This window comes from Scheffersomyces spartinae, assembly GCF_019049425.1.
Source record: "Scheffersomyces spartinae strain ARV_011 chromosome Unknown scaffold_1, whole genome shotgun sequence".
Classification (NCBI taxonomy): Eukaryota; Fungi; Ascomycota; class Pichiomycetes; order Serinales; family Debaryomycetaceae; genus Lizanozyma; species Lizanozyma spartinae.
Window position 1 is genome coordinate 252,588 of NW_025065048.1, and position 21,478 is coordinate 274,065.

The following is a 21,478-nucleotide window of genomic DNA, read 5'->3' on the forward strand; positions in this document are numbered from 1 at the left end:
TGGTCAAATATGAGAGAATATATAATAAATTTGTTGCAATCAATTGCTGCAAAATCTGGAGTGGAACCGAGAACAGCTGTGAGGCTCGAGACTTTTTGTAGCACACACGATAGTTCTGCTTTTTCCTATCTTTAATGGTAGCGCGGTTGGTAGAGAGTGTAGACGACCTAAATATTACCAGTACTTGCATCATGACTGGTACTGATACGAAATAGCACTATAATATATACTCCAAGGTTTCAAGGAAATCTTAGTATTGTGTCGGAGTTTAGGTTGGCCATTCCGAGTAGTGAAGTTTATCAGTGAAGGAGGATTCACGAAAGTTTAGTCGATAGCTTAGAGTATTGAGGAGGTTTAAGATTGTTTTTGTTCATCATCGGCTGGTAGTACTTGATTAATAACTATACGAATACATTCATATATATACAACAGAAAGTGTATATATATAGTGGGGAACTTGGCGTTAGTGGGTGCTATTAGTGAAGGGCTGTGCTTATATTATACACAGCTTAGAGTTGGAATCAGATACACATATGTCCAAGAGTAGACTACAACAACGGGTGATAACTTTGGCTAGTGTTAGATCCCTTGATTGTATTAGCAAAAGTTCTGTTACTGCTGAGTTCAAGAAGTACGGTAGCAATAATAATAATAATAATAATAGTAATAAGATTGTTTGGAAAGAGTTTGGAGTCTACTTGGATAAGAAAGTGGAAACCAGGGTCAACCCTGATAAATTCATAGATAATAAAGAAAACAGAGGAATTTTTGTTGATAATTCCATTCCTGACGTTTCCTATTTGCAAACTAATATCAAGTACAAGATCTGTACCAGTTGTCAGAGACCTATTGGAGAAGCCAGTTTGAAATCTCATTATAAAAAGTGTTTAGAAATGAGACAAAAGAAGAAGGCTAACGTTGCTGCTAATACAGCTTCTCATCATGCTTCTACAGCCAATGATGATAATGATTCCACTACTACTAATACATCTACAAAACAAATGAAAAGAAAACGGAAACATTTACTCGATGATGGTGATATTTCCTCTGTTAATTCGAGTAGGAACTCAACTCCATTTTCAGACTCAGTACCAGTTACAGAATCTCCAGCGCCAAGTGCAAGTTCTGCTTCCACTTCTACGGCAACAAGACCTAAGAAAAAGTACAAGAAATCACAAACTCAGAAGGAAAAGGAAGCAGCAAATGCTGCTGCTGCGGCTGCTGCTAGAGCTGCTGCGGCTGCGAATGCGGCTGCGAATCTGTCTCAAACACCAACTAAGAAGAAGAAACCGGCCAAGCCCAAACCTCCTTCAAAGGTAAAAGGGCCGGTGGATGTCGAAAGACAATGTGGTGTTGCTTTACCAGGTGGAGGTTTTTGCGCTCGTTCATTAACATGTAAAACCCATTCCATGGGAGCTAAAAGAGCCGTTTTAGGTAGAAGTGCACCTTATGATGTTTTACTTCAACAATATCAAAAGATGAACCAGGCTAAAATTGCTGCTACAAATGCTCTTGCTATTCAAAGACGGGAGAATGCTGCTTTCCATTCTGGTGATGGATCTAATGGTCATACATTCAATAAAGTATTAGATCCTGATGAAGAAACCCATTTGGTATTGGAAGGGTTATCTAAGAATAATCCTATGCCCTTGGAAAGGAAAATTATCATGCCTATGAGGTATAGACATCGGTTTTTAAACAGAAGAGAAGCGTATGCTAATGCGTTAATAACTAGTGGAAGTACTTCTTCCAATTCTAACAGTGCTAATTCAGACTCAACCTTAGCAACGCAAGCTATTAGTGGATCAATTGGAGGTTTACAAGGACGTTGTGCTTTGATAAATGTTGATGCTCCATCACAGAATCCTGATTGTGAAACCCAAGCTTATAGTACTATTTCAGGTGAAATGTACCAAGTTAGAGCTCCATCTAGAGCTATTATCTTATCAGCTCAGTTCAACAATCAACAGCAGAAGCAGTTTCAAGAGCAAATGTTAAAGCTCCAAGAACAACAACAACAACAACAACAACAAATGTTGGCCATGCGTAAACTTCAAGCCCAAAGAGCTCAAGCAGCCGCAGCAGCAACAAACCAAGCACCATCTGGTGAATCTCTGAAGACGACTGGGCAACGTGTTCAAGCAAGTCTGATATCGAACTAAGTATATGTATTTTTTCCTTTCCTTCTATTTGTATAATTACTTTTACCATTATGCACTCTCTTTACAACGTTATATAAATGCAATAAATATTAATGAGGCAAGCTGTATTGCTTCCATTGAGGTTTGTACCTAACAATCCATGGATGTGACATCACTTTAGTCAACAGTAGCCTCTCGGATGGGATCTTCTGAAGCAAAGAACCAATCAAATCCTTTGCCAATGGATCTAAATAATCAGGGTACCTCACATCTATATTTACTATTCTTTTGTAAGTGTCACCCTTATCTGCTTCTTCGAAAGGTGGTTTCCCCACAAGCATTTCGTAGATTAATACTCCTAGAGCCCAGTTATCCACCTGAGCATCATGGACCTTAGATTCAATCATTTCTGGAGGTAAATAATCTAAAGTTCCACAGAGAGTGTGTCTCTTATTTTGAGGTTTCGCAGAAGTTGGAAGAAGCGATGGTTTGTGCGAGTTGCCAAGAAGCAGTCTCTTGGGGGGTCTTGATTCATTTAAAGTAGAATCAGCTTTTGATGATGATAATTTGACGGACCAGCCGAAATCTGATAACTTTATATTGTTACCTTCAGTAACAAGAATATTCTCTGGTTTGATATCTCTATGTACCACTCCCTTCAGACGAAGGTAGATAAGCGCCTGTGTGAGTTGGAATGTATAATTTGAAGCTTGTGGATTATTGAACAGACCTTGCTTTTTCAATGAATAATATAATTCTCCACCTACGGCATATTCAATAACCAAGTAAACGTTATCATCATCATGGAAAAAGGAAAGTAATCGACAAAGCTTAGGATGCACCAAATTTCTGCTAATTTCTATTTCTCTACGAAGATTCAACTCTAATCCTTGGGAAGTGAGTTGTTCTTTGGACATGACTTTTAAAGCACACACATAATTAGAACCAATATGTCTACAACAATAGACTCGGCCTAACTTGCCTCTTCCAAGAGGTTTACCAACCTCAAAATCTTTAATTGACAATTCTAATGATGGTGGGATGGGATATTGAGAGATTGGTGAAGATGGCACACTTGATGAAAGATGTAACCGTGATATACTGCCAGGACCATTATTACTAGCACTAGTGGAAAATCTTGTGGAGGGGCCAATATCTGTATGTCTTTGAGCACGGGAATTCAACTTGGGAGTTCCATGGTTGCCATGGGATGATGATTGAGATGGTCTTTTATTCACTTTCTTCTGATTATTATCGTAAGTGTTTATTACAAATGTTGATAAAGGCTTTCGAAGTGAACGAGATTTAGACCCTGGTGTATGATCATGAGATAAAGATTCAGAAAGCTTCTTTATTCTGCTTTCAAGACTTGATAACGATGAAACTGACATGCCTATGTTATGGAAGAAACTCTCTTGTGATGCCAACGGTGGTGATCAATGTGCAAAAACAAAAACATAAACTTCATAATTCTAATGCTTACTTAATTATATACCAGTAATGTCGTGTGATTACGTAATGGATTATGTATTATTTATTTTGCATGCTTTTACTTAGGCGTTAACATACTGTTTATATTAAGGTACTTAAATCGTCTCGAATCACATTCTGGGTAAATTTTAAGAAATGGTGCTTTATACTTTTCCCTATTGAGAATGATGTTCCCTTGGAATCGATGTTTAACATCTTAAAAGGATTACTTCTTTGTGCGATGACAGATAGTAGGAATTCAAATACGTTACTTCCGTCTTTCAAAGGCAGGTCAAGATAACTTTAGAGACATGAATTGTCTGATTTATATGCTAGAAGCTTCGTCTAACACTATAATTAAGTACGCAAATATTTCCTTCCAAAAAAAACCTTCTCTTCCGTCGTCATATGTAATTACGACATCATAATCTTTTTTGTAGTCTTTTATCTGTCGCCATAAGCTAGAGTTTCCGATTGGGTATTTTTATCGAAATTTATCTCGCTATTTCAAGTTTGGTCATACTCTTTTGCCGAGAGATGTATGGATGCAAAAATAAAATATACTAAAAAGAAGACACGACATTGATTTTCAAATTCCCTTTTTCTTAGAGGCTAATGGTAATATGGCAAAGATCACGTAGCATAAATGACTCAAATAAACTCCTTATACTTCCCTGTCTGTAGTCATTTCAAAGTATGCTTCAAGTTTACAACATGACTCGATGGTCTGCGCTACCCTTTTCGTGTTCTGCTACCCTTTGAAAAAATTTCTATGCTACCCGAAGAACCTATATGTTATGGCATGCAATACTGTGTCGGCAGAGCACAAAAAGAGCCGCACCAGCCGTTCATATGGCTTGATCTTAAAACGCGCTAAGAAAATAAGCTCTAAGCTTAAAATAATAAAGAAATCCATCTTTTCAAACAATATACCCGAAAGATTTGAGGGCTATTGATCGGTTGTCACGCATTCTGGAATTATAAGTCATCTGAGTTACATTGACTATAAACTAGTACAAGGTTGCCACATCTCAAACACCCTAGCAACAAAGATAACCAATATTACACAAACATGGAACAGCAACAAAGATTCTAGGTCTGGGCTCAGATGCATATATTCGCGCTTGTTTCCGGCATATAAAGTCTAACGTTTGTTGTCAGATGTCTGTATTCTTGTTATTATTTTTTAAAATGTTTGTTTGTTTGTTGTCACTTTTAGACTTTTGTGTGACTGCCGCATCCTCGTAATGACACCATTCCGACTTATTTTTGGCTCAATGTCGCTTCTGGGGAGGAGTTTGCAGACAGTCATTTGCAGAATTTGCAGACTTGATGTAGTAGGTGGTGCTAGGGCTACTGGAGGTAACAGGGGCGGCGTTGGCATGATAAAGGTGGCTAATAAATAAGCCAGGTCACGAGAGTATAAATATCGAGGTATGCCCTTTTCTATTCTGTTCGTTAATATTATTCGTTCCCTTTGTATCTAAATATTTTATAATTTTATTGTAACTATTCTAACAAATCATTATCATGGGTATCAAGGACAGAGTCAAGAGAGTATCAAAGGTCTTCCACGACAAGGAAGCTAAGGAAATCTCCAAGCAAGTTGAAGAACAACCAGAAACTAAGACTGAAGAAGAAACCACTACTCCAGTTGCTAAGGAAACCGAAGAAGTTGTTCCCGCATCCACTGAAGCAGACGCTGAACCAACTGTTGAAGAAGCTCCTGTAGAAACCATTGAACCTGAAGTTGTTGCACCAGTTGAACCAGTTGAACCAGTTGTTGAAGACGTTGCTCCTGTTGATGCTGAACCAGTAACTGTCGCAGAACCTGTTACGGAAACTGCAGCTGAAGAAGAAGTTGCAGCACCTGTTGCTGAAACTGAAGCTACTGAAACTGAAGCTACTGAAGAATCACCTAAGGAAGAAACTAAGCCTGCTGATGAAAAGACTGTGGAACAAGCCACTAAGAAACATGCATTCTTCAAGAAGTTTGTGGATAAGTTTAGAAAGTCACAATCAGTCAAGAACTAGAGGTTATGCATTCTGATAGCTGATGGTAAATTTCCTGCTACAGGGTTCGGTACAAAGCAATTGTTAGCAGGTTGGTCATTTCTTACTATTATATTAATAATTCTTCTTCTTTTATGCTTACAGCTTTAATTTTTTTTTGGTTTGTTTGTTTGTTAATTTGTTGACCATGCTCTACCCTATGCTTCAATATTAGTAACTATCTTTATTCCCTTCATTAATTTTTAATATCTAATACAAACTTAAACTTGTAGAAATTGGTTTTATCCTTGTCACCTTTCACGCAAGAAAGGATAGTTGTTTTGATCGGCCTCGATATCCCGAATTGTGGAGGCAACTGACTTTTATCAGGGGCCAGGAAGGAGGTTAGGAAACAATGTCTTAGGTCTTAGGTGTATTGTTAGTGTGGGTCACGGTTATCACACATCTGGAGAGGCTCCCTGAGAAAAATAAAGCTATTACATTCCCAAAGTGGCTAAATAAACATCGCATGGTCTCATGTGATGTTGGTAAGAAGTGGTGCCCTTAGGTTACGTACATTGGTTTTCAGTATCCAACACTGTATATATACTAATAATAATATACAGTGTAATGTGTGATCGTATTGGATTGCATGAAAATCAAAAGTGACATATATTGTCTACTTCTTTGTAGTCGTGTTTTATTGTGTATGTACGGTCACCGTTTCAAGGAGTCAAAAATTTAAAATCAGACACATTTCTTAAAGTAGATAGGTGTTCTTGTCTGTCTTGGGTTTGTTTTGCCTTTCGTCTAATTCATTGTGGGGTTTCCTCTGGAGATTAACTTAAAGATTCTTAACTACTTACGTTTAACTTCTACAAAAGAGAAATTCAAAGTTCCATACAGAATACTATCTACGGCCAACTAACTAATAAATGTTTGTAGTATCCAATTGAATGATACTCGGTCTCATTTGCAATTGGTCAACTGAAGACCTGTATGTTCATTTGACGCAGTATATGCGTTACGTGATCTGTCCCTTATTTGAAGCAGACAATTTGGATTTACATGTATCATGTGAAACTGATGGAAATATGAGAGATCATAGTGAGCCTGCCTAAAACGGTAATGTAATTCGCAAGGAGGATCTTAAGACCAATCTAACCTTGACCAAGATAAGTAATAATCTTTATAAATCTGAATTCCACAATAATACCAGACGAAACCACACTAAAAAAAGGGATATACTCTTTGCTAATAACTATTACTATTATTGCTTTTATTGGTGTTAGGGTGCATTGAAGTCGTGTAATACTGTATTAAGAGTGCCTATTAAGTAGTGGTTTTGCAGCCATTGGTACCTATAAGGATGATAGAATCCCCTCAAAGTACTTTCTATATCTTGATCTTACTTTTAACTACCTTTACTAATATTATCACAGCCAATGTATTTTCTAAAGTTCCTGTATCCCCATGTCCACAATCCAAGATTTTATGTTTATCGATGCTTACATGTCAAGCTATTACCCTCAGTTGTTTCAAATTCGAATCCTCGATTTATTTATTGGGGCAAATAGTACTAGGGTTGATTCTACCTTGGGTAATTGCAGTCTGGAGCTTAAAGGGAGAAGGAGAATTCGTCATAGAAATTACAATCAGGTATAGACACAAAAAACACTTCAGATGTGACAGGTCAGATTTAAGGAGATAATAAGATAATTTAATCTAAAAAAAATATATCTAGTTATTATCTATAAATGAGCATCTGATTCGAGATAATAGAAACTGCTTAATGGTGCAATTGCCTTGGGAATGCCACCCTTAGCGTAGGTGGCCTTGAAATCCCAATGAGATGCAACTAATTTGCCTTGAGGGTATTTCACTGGCACAGGAGTAACAAGCTCAGACTTTAATGTAGAGAGGATATCGTCACTCAATGACTCATCACCAAGTTGTTTTGCAACTTTTACTGAAAGCTCAGAATGATCACTCAAGCTTTCATCAATGATTTTGTTCAACTCCACATCGTTGTATTCAAGACCTCTACGGAAAACAAAGTTATGGATGGAACTTTGAACTTGTTTCAATTCCGTAACCTTTGGAGGTTTGTGCAGTTTCAAATGAACAATAAGCTTTGGTTTGTTGGATTTTAAAATTACATTATTGTAAAAATCAACGAAATCAGTTCTGGTAATCGTCAGCAACAAATCAACATGCCTCCAACGACTTTCAAAATCAAGATAACCATCAGTTATACCATTCCAGAATCTTCCAAACTCCTCACTCAAGTTTTTCAACTTGGTCAATTTCTTATCCTTCAAGGCCTGTTTAAATTTATGAAAATCATCATCAGTCATGACTTCATTAACATAGCGGTTAAAAATAACTGTTAAAAATTCTTCAATACGATATTCCAAATAATCGGTTTCACGTTCACTTTGGATCAAAATACGGAATCCTAAAGTAGTTCTTGTTGATCTGACTCCACTAAAAACAACATATCCCAATTGTTCCTTTGTTCTCAATTGATTGAAACATGGTTCATGGATAATTGTTGCAAGTAAATCATCAAGAATTTTAAGTTTATCATTGTTTAACAACGTTGAGTCAATTTGATAATAGTACTCAATGCAAGAGTTAATATTATTCTCATCGGGTAAAAACTCTTCAAATCTTACTATTTCACCTTCAGGTAATGTGTGAGTTTGAAGTTTGATTAAAGATTCAATTTCTTCAGAAGTTGAGGCAATCTTGTCAAACCGTTCCAATTTCTTTGAAACAACACCTGAGATATTTCTGGCATCATCAATACCAAAATTACCCAAAATAAGACCTTCGGTAAACATACCTTGTGAATAAAGCTTCTTAGAAGCAAACTCCACCAATCCATCAAAGGTAACTTCTGATTCCAATGCCTCAATTTTCTCAGGAGAAGTATATGTTTTGTCATTTACCAAAGTGAGAAAGTGGTTTCCAATTTGAGCATATGGCACTTCAAACCCAGAGTTCTTTAATGCCTGAGAAACCTTGAATTTAATCAGCTCAAATCTATCCTTTTTTGGCGTGAATTCCTCAATCATCTTGTCAATGACTTTATATAACAAGAGAGGCAATTTATCATTGTACCCATGAACTTTCAACACAAATCCATCTCTCCAAGGTCTTAACAGAAATCCTAAACCAACAATAGAAGCATAGTAATGGATGTTATCCAACGAATCTTCTATCAATTGACAGTATAAAATGGTGTATAACCAACTAACAGGATCATTGTTAGAAGGTGGTAGATGGAAGAATAATTCAATGGTACCCTTGGGGACTTCAAATTGATCATCTTGCTTGAACCAAATTTGGAATTTATTGTTATCTTCGATTACAAACGGATGCCGTGTGGGCGTATCAACTTTCCTCTTTTTCACTTCAAAGTTTTCTGGAATAAATTCATTAGGTATAGGCAAATGGAAATTGTCATTGACTTCAACACCACGGATTTTGGTAACCAATTCAGAAGGTAAATCTTTATATGAATATTCAGTACCATACCATCTTTCCTTGGAATCTAAATCTTCTAAAGTTTGGGAAGTCAAAACAGCTCTAAAATTATCAGCTGTGAAATAACTTGCATATTCTCTGATTTTATCAGCATCAAATTCTCTTAATATTGTTTCATCCAAAATGTGATTACTTGGAACTAAATCACCAAACTTCCATAAGGATTTAGCCAACAGTGAAACAGTTTTAGATGCCGCTTGTTTTTGTCTGAATTTGAAGTTAATTTCAGACATATTTGCCAACTCAGCAAATAACCATTGTTGAGGGTCAGTTTCAGTACAAACCAATTTCAAATACTCAAACAAATGGACCAAGATTTGTTGCCAATTGTTTAAACCTTGTGGAGTCATTTCAAATTCAGCATAAAACAATGAAGTACCTTGACATACTTTCATATTCCCAGCAGAAAGTCCATTAACCCAATTTAATTTATTCTTAAGGAAATATAATAATGAACCTTCACTTTCATGACCCAATAAATGTGAAAGGTATCTTGAAGGTTTACTATCCCAATACTTATCCTGATCATCTGGGATCAAAAACACTACTTCCAATTTGTGAGTATCCATGATGGGTTTTGCCTGAATAAGTTTTGATAATTGATCTTTAGTAAAAAGTGCTTCTCCATTATAATTTGGAGCAGGGAAGTCTTTATTTGGAATATCTTCAAACTTTTCCACGGCCCATTTGGTTAAAGTATCCAAATCTTGAGTACCCAAAATGACCAAGCTCATCAAATTGGCCAGATAGTGCAGTTCATAAAAATCTAAAAGCACATCTCTAACATTACGGCCTTCACTTAGAGGAATCTCATGCAATGTTTCATAATTCCCTGTCAGAAAGGAATTATAAGGATGCTTCTTATTGGATAACAGTTTATCTAATTGGTATAATCTCCATACATCACTTTGCAAATTCTTTTTGTTTTCTGAGTCCACAGCTTTAATTTCTCTCTCTTTACAACTTGGACTAAACAAGGGACTAATAAAGAACTGGGAGAATCTATCCAAAGCTCCTTCCAAATGATCACTACTTAATTCAAAAAAATAGTTTGTGTGTTCTGAAGCGGTAAAGGCATTAGAATGTCCCAGATGATGGGCCAAATAACTAGAATATTCATTCTCTTTAGGGTACTTTTCAGTTCCCATGAACAACAAATGTTCACAGAAATGGGCTAATCCATGGATATCATACTCTTTATCAGCAAAGGAGCCCACATGAACATCTAAAGCAGCCGCTGCTTTATCAGTGGCGGGATCGTTGATTAATAATACTTTGAGACCATTCTTATTCAACTTGATATACCGATATTGACGATCATCTAGTACGGGTTTGTTGATAGAATTCTCGCTTGCCAATACCAGATACGCAGCTGCTGAAGTCATGGTGGTTGTGGAAAAGAATCTTTGAGTTGAAAGAATAAAAGCAGTGTGGAAGATTTTAGTACTTTGAAATACACAGGAGAAGAACATCAAATGGCGAACTAAGAGGAAAAGCCACCATTTATCCATAAACACAAGAAGACTCCTCAAATATAGCTGATTGTATTCTACTTTGGGGTATAAGCGATAACCACTAAAGCTCCAAAATTGGTTCACTTGTATTTATACGTGAAGATTAAAAGAATCGTGGAGGCATGAGAAAGCATTTAAATCGGGGTCCGAGGTAAGCTCACTCTACACAGATACAGTACCAAAATTGAACCTTGGACCAAAAGCTTATGTGACACCACCGTATGGGGAATGAAATCAATAAATGGCCAAGGACACTACCAGTATAAGCTACTAAGGTACAAGGTAACGTTATTCAGTGCTATGATACTAATGTGAGTCTAATTCAATTGAGACTCTCCAAATTCAGCATATAGTTGCCAATCAAGTATTCAAGCGAATCAAGCTTTGTGAACACAGAAACAACAACAGGATCCAATGACAGAACCTCAATCTTATTGTTAACCATAACCACTGAATCATTATATGTGATACATTTGGTAACATAGTCCATTGGAGTGTATCGATTGAGTAACGACAGGAAGAATGAAGCCAGTGAAGAAGACGATTCTACATTATTATTATTACTATTATTTGGTAATGGAATGCTTGTTCCTGCTATGAAGGAAGATGACGATGTTTCTGAAGAATGTTTGGTTGTATGTGTATGGGTGAACTTGGCTTCAACTTCCTTCTGTAGTTGAGAAATATCACTGGAAGTGGATATCTTCATTTCATCTCGAAGCATATCAACATAAGATTTCCCAGTAACAGGGTTGATGTCTCCCCATGGTTTCACGGTGATCTTGTGTAGCCGTTTTAAATCAACACAAATTTCTTGTTGGTTAACGTAGATATCCACTGCCACATGTTCATTGGGTAATTCTGGAGAGAATTTGGATGCCGGCATTGCATGAAATGGGAATGCTAATGAAGTGTCTGTTAACAAGTTTAAAGAGTCTTTAGCTCTTTTAATTTGTGCTAATACTGAAGCCATAATTGAAAGGTCCAAACAATGAATTGCATTTGTAAGCTGATTCAAAGCATCTTTTATGCATTTAATGGCTAAAGCTATTTGTGGTAATTCAATTGGTTCTATCAATGTTAATTTGGTAACATATTTATTGAATGATTTTTCCTTTAAAATCATAGTTAAGCTTATGATATGAGGTCCATCACGAACCAATATCCCCTTTAAGATTTCCAGCTTATTAGAAGACACTGGAAGTTTTATACTTGGACCCCGTTCAATACATTCAGCTGCATTAGGTTCTTGTGGAGAATTAAACACTAGTAAGTTATGACATATGGTAAGAGTTTCTGTAACGTTACCGAGCTCTGGATTAACTATTCGAGAAAGATACCACTGTCGTTCTTTCACAGCTGCGTCAGCTTGAACTTGGGTAATAGACATAATCAAGTTAATATTGTCACTACTATTATGTAATAATGTATGTACCTATAGTACTACGAAACAGAACCTATGTGGGGTTACTCCATGATTCCTAAAGAGGTAAGTATATACACGACCACAAACTTATTGACCTGTACATGGTTTCAAGTTGTTTCTATTGGTGTAAAAGGACTGGCCCTCTCCTGTACACGACCAAAACTGGAAACTCATCTATTATCACCAACTTATCCCCATCCTGTGTCGAATAAAAGAAAAATTTTGCTGATACTACACATAACCACAACAAACAAAACACAGTTTAAGAGTGTTTTCTGGCCTTTATATAGTTTGCCTCAATATACACAACTCGGTGTACAAGGTAAACTGATTTGCAACCACAGACTAGCTGTTCGGTCTTCATCAAAGACATTCATTAGTGATCCTCCTCCATCCTAGACTTGGATCTGAAGGCAAAACACTCCAATCCCAATTTTCTTTTATCTTGTTAGTGTTAGACACCCGCTGCTAACTGTTAATACGCGTATCATATCATCAATACGTTCAACCTTTTATAAACATTTACATCTTGAGTTCTATTCAGACTTGAGTAACATTGCTCAACGTTCTAGTCGAAGCTTCCCCTTGTTGATTACCCTTTTTCCTTGGTGCTTCATATATTTTTTCTGTTTTGATTATCAACAAAATCAAAACAACAACAACAAGATTAACTTACTTTCTTCTATTAACCTTTTGATATGCTGGGCCCTTCCACTACAAGTGACCGTACGGCAGTAGGTAATGCTCCAGCCTACTATGATACTACTTCTTCAGTAGCTGCTGCTGCTGCTGCTGTGGGTGTTGGTGGTGGCTCCGATAACGGTTTACATGGTCAAGTACACCATCAAGGTGATCAAGTTCATCATGTACAAGCGCACCCTCAACAACACTATGGAGGTCATCCTCATCATTTACAAGGTGATGTTGATCCAACTACCGCTGCTGCTGCTGCTGCTGCTGCTGCCGTTGTGGGTTATGGTGGTCCAATGGATGATCAATACCTGGCCTACCAATCTGCTTCTGCTGCCTTACAACAACATCAACATCAGCATGCTCAACAGGACCCTTATCAATTACAACAACAATTGCAACGTCAACAATATGCTGCTCAATATCAATATCAATTACAACAGCAACAAGAACAAGCTGCAGCTGCTCATTTACAACAGCATCAATTACAACAACAACAAGCTGTTCAACAAATGCAACAACAAGCTCAACATCAAGGTGGTGTTCAAGGTGTTGTTCATCAACATTTGCAACAAGCAGTTGCTAATGTTCCTCTTGAAGAATTTGATCCTGATTCTATCTTACAATCAAGATACACTGAGAATGAAATGATCAAGACATTTAGAAGTAAGGCAGAAATGGTTAGATATGTCAAGACCGATTTATATGAAGAAGAACAATGTAAGATTGTTATCAATTCTTCCAAACCTAAAGCTGTTTACTTTCAATGTGAAAGATCTGGACTGTTTAGAACCACTGTTAAGGATGCTAGTAAGAGACAAAGAGTTGCTTATACCAAGAGAAACAAGTGTGGTTATAGATTAGTTGCCAATTTGTACCCCACTGAAAAGAGTGATAAGAAGAATACCAAGAAGGACGATGGGTTAGATGATAAATTGGGTGAATATGGTAATGGTGGTGATGATGGTTACAACACTGGAGAAACTTGGATTTTGAGAATGATTAATCCTGTTCACAATCATCCACCTGAACCTCCAAGAGGTGCTTTAGGTAAGAAGTCTAAAAAATATAGATCAAGAACCTTAGTTGAAAAACCCTTGCATCGTGCTGGTGGTGCACCCAACCAAGACACTCAAGGCGGTCAACAAGCTCTTGGACATCAAATGCCTCATGATGTTAACGTTCAACAAGCAGCTGCCAATCAACAATATGAACAAGAAATTGCCAGTTTGAGACATCATCAATACATGCCTCAAATGCAACATCACCATGTTGATGTTCACCATCAACCTCAACGTGATGTTTCAGTAATGGCAGCCATAGCATCCGCTCATCCAAATTCTGGAACCCTGGTTGACCCAAGTATTGACCCAAACGTTGATCCAAGTGTTCAAGACCACGATCATGCTCATGGTGTTCAATAAACTTGAACATTAGACTCCACCAACAAACCATGAATTGTACTATTATAATTATTTTTCCTAATACGTTTTTCTGCTAATGTTTTATTTAAATCACAGTTGCTTCAATCATTCGTTGTTTGTCCAAATATAAAAAAATCCCAAAAAAAAGAATATGAACTATATTGTATACAACCTTGCCTTCATTTATATAACGTTATATCTACTACTATAATAACTCAATGTAAGTATAAAACATGTATTGTAGACATATATAAAAATCTTGGTATAATAATGAACGACACTAGATACGACATAGGCGACATCCTTGGAAGCACCATAAGTAAATATAAAAAAATTAGAATAAGATAAAATAAAATAAAATATAATAAAATATAATAAGATAACCAATAGAAAACCATTAACAAAGATTCTGAATAAGAAGATAAAATCAGATAAATATCCATAGAAATAAAATATACCACTTTCACATAAAGGTCATAGCCAATCATATGAAAGACAGTAACAGTTCTTTGAACATTCTTCTTCTATTCCAGTTCAGTTGGCTTCTTCAGAACGCTAATTAAAAAAAATGCTACTAACAATAATAGCAATATTATTGTTGGGGTTTGATAAGTTCAAAGGAACAACGTAAAGAATTGTTAACACTCATTACTGCACCAAAGTTATTAAATTCACCGCAATAGTTGGGAGCAGAAAACACAGTAACCAATTTCCGTTTGTTGAAGAATTCATATCCATCTTCAACAACCATATGACCACGAACAATCAAATCCATATTAAACTGCTGACAGAAATGATCAACGTGTTTCCTTCCAAAACAGTATGAAACTCCTCTATCATTCGGAGGCCATGATGTTAAAGAGAAACCCTTAACTGTAGGATCAGGATCAGACCAAAGCAAATCTGCCAATAATCCTCGATCAGGAATATCAGTAGGACGTTTAATATTTTCAATTTGTCTTAAATCTTTCAAATCTGGTGATAATCCACCATGAATACAAAAGATCTTGTCGTTGATCGTTGCAGCAAATGGTAAAGTATTGAAAACATCAATAAAAGATTTCCACATTTTCGGACTTCCAGCAGTTGTGGGTAATCTTCGTTTGCATTCATCGTAAAACCCATAAATCTTGGTAATATTTGCAGATTCATGGTTACCACGTAACATGAAAAAGTTCTCAGGATACTTAATCTTGTAACAAAGTAATAAGATAATAGTTTCCAATGATCTATAACCTCTATCCACATAATCACCAAGGAAAAGGTAATTAGTATAGGGAGGATATCCACAGGCATTGAAAATACGGATCAAATCATGAAATTGACCATGGATATCCCCAACAATCTTAACTGGAGGTGCAAGCTTCAATAATGAAGGTTGATCCATGAAAATAGATCTGGATTTGCTTAAAATATACTTCAATTCATGAGAACTAAGGGGTAAAGCATCCTTATTCTTTCTAGAGAAAGAAGTCCGTTTTGCATTTCCAATAGCCAACAATTTGGCAATTATACCATCAATATCGATTTCTAAATTAGCACTAACAGGAATCAAAGGAGGAGAATCCGCAGCAGTTGAAGAAGAATTACTTGACGATGAAGAACGAAGCTTGGAACGCAAATGATTGGAGGATGAAATATTAAGGTATTTGGAAGTGGAATAAGGTGGAGGAGTTGAGGTGGCAGTGACATTAGTTGTTGAAGTAGCAATTGTCGAAGACTTATATCTTGGAGGAGAAAGGGACCCAGCAGAAGAAACCAGATCCCTATCTTCATCATGCCCAGGATTTCTTGTAAAAGTAGAAGCTGTTGATTTATTGCTATCCACAGAAGAACCCAAGTCAAAATTACTACACATTAACCTGGCCATTGAAACATCGATTTCAAGATTGATTGGTCTGTTATCGGAATCAGTACCATTTCTGGTGACAACAGAATTAGCAGTTGTAACCGCTGATAGGGTATGAGTATTAGCATTAGCATTACTATTAGTGGTAGTAGTAACCTCTGTAAGGTTAGCGTTATTAGAAGAAGACACAGCAACTTGTTTGGAACGAGAAGTGGTTCTAGAAACAGTACTGTTAGTGTCTATCTTGATTGGTTTGGCGTTCCCAGATGAAGGGGAACTAGCCGAGGTTGATGATGAGGGTGACCTTTTATAGGAAGTACCCAAACCTCTTGAGGCTTGCTGCAGACGATGTTGAGATCTCTGCAACAGTTTCGATAGCGCCTGATCGTCACTCTCCAACTCACCAGTTGAAGAGGACGATACGCCATTGGTGCTGGCGGTAGCACCGTTCACTGAGATGCTAAGGGTATTCGGCAGAGGATCATCTTTTGACGGGCTGTTTCCCATGTTACGCTCCAACTGAGTTAATGGTTGAACGGAAAGAAAGCTCTAAGTAAAGGACGGCTAACGTCTAAGGTATACAAATAAGGTCAGTCAGATGATGACGCTGAAAAAGGTGGGAAGGGGGGGGGAAATCGTGGTGTGCTTGTTTGGTACTCGAAGGTGGAGTGGTCGATGTTCTGTCAGCTATCAAGTCGAAAATTTGAACTTGCCGTTGGAAACAAACGAAGTCTCCTCATTCGGCGCCGATGGGGGGAAACGTAGTTCGCACACCTAATGGTAGCACCATTTCACAAAAGCTTAAATGATGAAACATAACTTGGTAATACATAGTGTGATGGTTTAAAGTTAACACGGTTTGCAGTAGTGTAATATTAACACTAGTAGTTTACAGCTAAGTCTCCTTAGCAATAGCTTATTGATGCGGGCCCATGTGAAGTGACACGGAATATCTCCGATTCGTGATAGTAGTAGTTTATCGCTTTACGATAGTGTGACTAGTGTATGGATTTTAGTGGATACTACTTTTTGTGCAATACTGTATGTGGGTAGCCTTCAGAGGATACGATATGTAGTCACGGGATAAATAGAAGCAAAAGGATAATTAAATCAGGGATAGAATTTGTATACATATTTGAAGAACTGGGAGTATCTAGCCAATATACAACTCTTTTAAGTGATGAAGCTTCCTAGTAGGTAATGTTCCATATCCGCAATTAGAATATATCCTCTTGCACCCGGAACAGCATTACATATCCAGCCATGTCACTTACGTTATCTCAGTGTAGAGCGCCACAGCCATGGAACGATACAAATACTGTCTTTGTTGGTTACGTAATCAATCTTGTATCGAGTGACTAGTAGTGTGGTTATTGCATTGTGATATATATTGTTCATACTGCGATTTATTCGTTTGTATGGAGATTACTCAAGGTTGTTTTTGTCGTTTATCGCGCTCTCTTCTTTCGCACAACCCAAAACAGTAACTGTCTTCTTTAATGCTCACTTCCGCAACAAGGTTGGTCACTACTATGACTCTACCAAGGATAAGAAATGCCGGATGTCTTGTTATTGGGGATGAGGTTCTCAATGGTAAGATCCACGATATCAACTCCTTTGAGTTTGCTAAATTTTGTTTCAATAACCTTTCCATTCCTCTTAAAAGAACTATAGTTTGTTCGGATGATAAGGATGATATCATAGATAGCTTGAACAATTTAAGAAAATCATGTGATATTATTATCACTTCAGGTGGAATTGGTTCTACTCATGATGATGTGACTTATGAAGCTATTGCTACGGCTTTCAATACTACTGTTTCTCTTCATCAACCAACAGTTGATCGTATTAATAGAATCATTGGTAAGGACTATTTCGCCAACCACACGACCAACCAACTACTAGCTTTCAATCGTATGGCTACTTTACCTTTAACTTGTGAACCCCATTATGTAGATGATTCATTATGGGTTCCTATAGTTGGAATGGAGAATCAAGTATACATTCTTCCTGGTGTTCCTCATTTATTTCTAAAGTTACTTAGTGGTCTAGAACCAATATTGAAACCCAGAATCATAAGTCTGGGGTTTACCCGATCGTATATCAAGACTCGAACCGGAGAAAGTCGTTTGGCTCCGTTTTTAACCGGGTTGCAACAAAATGTCGATAAGAAATATGGAATTGGTACCATTAAATTGGGTAGTTATCCTCATTTAAAATGGAAAATCAATACCATTAGTATCATCGGTAATAGTGAAGTACCAGAGAAAGATATTGAACAATTAATTAGTCAAATTATTGAAGGCGTAGGAGGTGATGCACAGCAAATCAATGCTTTAGAAGAAGATAGACTATCAACACAAGAACCAAATTAATCAATTAAGTATTCATTTCTAAAATATTATTATTGACGTACTCTATAACTTCTCAGCAAACAACTTGGTGACTTGCTCAATGGCATGAGCAATACCTGATGGTTTATCACCCATACCTTGGACAACATTACCCTTACCACCAGCTTTACCACCAATCTTTTCAGTAACAGCCTTTGCTAAGACAGTAGCATCAACACCCTTGGAGATAGCCTCATCTGAAACATAACATCCGTGAGCAACCTTGTCATCTGTACCAGTGATTAAATATAATGACTTATCCTTATGTTGTTTCTTCAATAAGTTAATGGCTTCAGTAATAGCCTTTGCGTTAGCACCAATTGGGATATGAGCAACAAAGAAATCCTTAGATTCCTTTTCGCTTAACCATTCAGTAACTGCATCTAATGTCTTCTTACTTTCTTCCTTTTGCTTGGCCTTTAATTCATCCTTAATGGATTTGTCCAATCTAGTGAATTTTTCATTCAATTTAGCCTTAGAAATAACAGAAATTGATAATTTCTTTAATGCAACACCCAATTCCTTAGCTTTAGCTTCTTTGGCCAGTCCAAATGGTAATTTGGATGCATTCTCTAATGATTCATCAAATTCAGCAGCAACTCTTTGAACAGCATGGGCTTCATTACCACTAACAGCAACAATACGTCTAATACCCTTTGCAATACCACTTTCTTCAATGATAACCAAATCTTTGATTTCACCGGTCTTAGAAACATGAGTACCACCACAGAATTCAATAGAAATCTTATTCCAAGCATCATTCTTTGGATCAGAAATTAAATCCTCAACAGGTGTACCGATGGAAACAACCCGAACTGGATCAGGGTAAGTTTCACCAAAAACAGCTCTCAAACCAGTAATTTCTTTGGCAGTGTCTAAGGAAACATCCTTGTAGAAAACTTGTTTGTTTTCCTTGATGTATGCATTACAAATATCTTCAACTTGTTCCAATTCCTTTGGAGTTAAAGCTTGTTTATGACTAAAGTCAAATCTCAACTTTTCAGGTGCAACGAGGGAACCCTTTTGGTCAACACCATCACCCAATACTTCTCTTAAACCATAGTTCAATACGTGTGTACCAGTGTGGTTGTTTCTAATAGGCCATCTTCTCAATTCATCATATGTGGAGATAACAGAATCATTGACACTTAAGGAACCTTCAATCAAAAACCCAGTGTGGAGAACATAACCACCATAAACTTGAACGTTGGTAACGTTGAATTCAGATTTACCATCAATAACAATCTTACCAGTGTCATAAATTTGACCACCTTGTTCAGCATAGAATGGGGTCTTGTCTAAAATAATACCAACTTGCTTTTCTTCATTGTCAATGGTATCAACAAATTCTGAGCCATTGTAAATGGCCAAAATGGTTGACTTTACGTTTTCCACACCATACTTAAATGAATCGTCTGTCTTCAGGATTTTAGAGTTGGAATCCAATTCAGATAAAGCATGGACATCTAACTTGACCAATTCAACACTAGCCTTGTTTCCTCCAGCCTTGGAAGCCTCTCTTGATTCTTCCTTTGCCTTTTCAAAACCAGCTTCGTCGATTTTCAAATCAGCTTCTTCAGCCATCAAACGAGTTAAATCAACGGGGAAACCATAAGTATCATACAATCTCCACACGTCCTTACCACTTAAGGTTTGTTCTGGGGTCTTTGATGCAATAATGGCATATTGTTCAAACAACTTTTCACCTCTATCTAAAGTCTTAGCAAAAGAAACTTCTTCTTCGTTTAAGATTTCCTTCAAATCAACTTGATTCTTTTCGATTTCAGGGAAAATTGCGCTGTTTTGTTCAATAACAACAGGTACTAATTGAGAAAAGAAGGTACCAATTGGATAGTTCATATACTTACGGACATAACGAGCCCCTCTTCTCAAAATTCTTCTTAAAACGTAACCACGACCTTCATTGTTAGGCACACCACCATCTGCAATGGCAAAAGTTAAAGTTCTAACATGATCAGCAATAACTCTATAAGCAGTGTCAATACCATCTCTATCTTCAGCACCAAACTTACCGGTGTATGGTCTAACACCAGTGATTTCTCTAATTTTAACAAAGATGGGTTCGAAAACATCAGTGTCATAGTTTGAATATTTATCTTGTAACACAGAAACCAATCTTTCAAAACCCATACCAGTATCAATATGTTTAGCAGGCAAAGGCTTCAAGCTTGCATCAGATTCTCTATTGTATTGAATGAACACAATGTTCCAAACTTCCAACACATTAGGATCATCTTCATTAACCAAACTGCTAGCATTACGTCCACCAATTCTATCGTAATGAATTTCGGAACAAGGTCCACATGGACCTTGGTCACCCATTTCCCAGAAGTTATCCTTAGCATCACCTGGTAAAATGTGATCTTCATCAACACCAACATCTAACCAAAATTGTTTAGCATCCAAATCTGGCTCAAGACCTTGCTTTTCATCACCACCAAAGTAAGTGACATATAAACGGTCCTTTTGAATACCATATACATTGGTTAACAAATCCCAAGAAAATCCAATTGCTTCCTTTTTAAAGTAATCACCAAAAGACCAATTACCCAACATTTCAAAGAATGTATGATGGTATGAATCTCTACCAACATCTTCCAAATCATTGTGTTTACCACCAGCTCTAATACATTTTTGAGAATTAACTGCACGCTTTAAAGTAGCAAAATCACTACTTGGGTCAACAGTACCTAAGAAAATAGGCTTGTATTGGTTCATACCAGCATTGGCAAACAACAATGTAGGATCATTATGAGGAACAACAGAAGATGAGGCAACATACTTATGACCACATTTTTCGGTGAAATAATCTAAAAAGGTTTGTCTAACCTTTGATGCATTCCAAGGATGCTGTTGTTGTGTTGTTACAGCAGATGACATGTTTCTGAGGCTAAACTGACTTCTGGTTAATAATTTGGAAAGCAGTCCTCTTACCATGTACTTATAAAGCAGATATATGACTGGTCACAATTGATATCCGGTACTATCTACTAATTCCACTTGGTT

At 36.9% G+C, this 21,478-nt stretch overlaps 9 protein-coding genes across 9 annotated transcripts; 4 read left to right on the top strand and 5 right to left on the bottom strand.

Annotated features, from left to right (window-relative positions):
• Window positions 1-533: 533 nt before the first annotated feature.
• KQ657_000109 (deubiquitination module subunit) lies at window positions 534-2,162 on the top strand (the record flags this gene model as incomplete). The annotated part of the gene is made up of 1 exon (XM_043190965.1): window positions 534-2,162. One exon carries the CDS (start codon window positions 534-536, stop codon window positions 2,160-2,162), a length of 1,629 nt encoding a protein of 542 aa, XP_043051642.1.
• An 89-nt stretch (window positions 2,163-2,251) lies between these two features.
• Window positions 2,252-3,532, bottom strand: IPL1 (aurora kinase; the record flags this gene model as incomplete). Its single annotated transcript, XM_043190966.1, has 1 exon — window positions 2,252-3,532. One exon carries the CDS (start codon window positions 3,530-3,532, stop codon window positions 2,252-2,254), a length of 1,281 nt encoding a protein of 426 aa, XP_043051643.1.
• A 1,609-nt stretch (window positions 3,533-5,141) lies between these two features.
• On the top strand, window positions 5,142-5,645 carry KQ657_000111 (uncharacterized protein; the record flags this gene model as incomplete). Its single annotated transcript, XM_043190967.1, has 1 exon — window positions 5,142-5,645. The coding sequence occupies one exon, from the start codon at window positions 5,142-5,144 to the stop codon at window positions 5,643-5,645; it is 504 nt and encodes a 167-aa protein (XP_043051644.1).
• A 1,709-nt stretch (window positions 5,646-7,354) lies between these two features.
• STE23 (metalloendopeptidase) lies at window positions 7,355-10,540 on the bottom strand (the record flags this gene model as incomplete). Its single annotated transcript, XM_043190968.1, has 1 exon — window positions 7,355-10,540. The coding sequence occupies one exon, from the start codon at window positions 10,538-10,540 to the stop codon at window positions 7,355-7,357; it is 3,186 nt and encodes a 1,061-aa protein (XP_043051645.1).
• Window positions 10,541-10,991: 451 nt separating this feature from the next.
• On the bottom strand, window positions 10,992-12,059 carry RAV2 (Rav2p; the record flags this gene model as incomplete). The annotated part of the gene is made up of 1 exon (XM_043190969.1): window positions 10,992-12,059. The coding sequence occupies one exon, from the start codon at window positions 12,057-12,059 to the stop codon at window positions 10,992-10,994; it is 1,068 nt and encodes a 355-aa protein (XP_043051646.1).
• A 734-nt stretch (window positions 12,060-12,793) lies between these two features.
• RBF1 (Rbf1p) lies at window positions 12,794-14,209 on the top strand (the record flags this gene model as incomplete). The annotated part of the gene is made up of 1 exon (XM_043190970.1): window positions 12,794-14,209. The coding sequence occupies one exon, from the start codon at window positions 12,794-12,796 to the stop codon at window positions 14,207-14,209; it is 1,416 nt and encodes a 471-aa protein (XP_043051647.1).
• Window positions 14,210-14,801: 592 nt separating this feature from the next.
• Window positions 14,802-16,565, bottom strand: SAL6 (Sal6p; the record flags this gene model as incomplete). The annotated part of the gene is made up of 1 exon (XM_043190971.1): window positions 14,802-16,565. One exon carries the CDS (start codon window positions 16,563-16,565, stop codon window positions 14,802-14,804), a length of 1,764 nt encoding a protein of 587 aa, XP_043051648.1.
• Window positions 16,566-17,590: 1,025 nt separating this feature from the next.
• KQ657_000116 (uncharacterized protein) lies at window positions 17,591-18,433 on the top strand (the record flags this gene model as incomplete). The annotated part of the gene is made up of 1 exon (XM_043190972.1): window positions 17,591-18,433. The coding sequence occupies one exon, from the start codon at window positions 17,591-17,593 to the stop codon at window positions 18,431-18,433; it is 843 nt and encodes a 280-aa protein (XP_043051649.1).
• A 42-nt stretch (window positions 18,434-18,475) lies between these two features.
• Window positions 18,476-21,352, bottom strand: ALA1 (alanine--tRNA ligase; the record flags this gene model as incomplete). Its single annotated transcript, XM_043190973.1, has 1 exon — window positions 18,476-21,352. The coding sequence occupies one exon, from the start codon at window positions 21,350-21,352 to the stop codon at window positions 18,476-18,478; it is 2,877 nt and encodes a 958-aa protein (XP_043051650.1).
• Window positions 21,353-21,478: the final 126 nt, after the last annotated feature.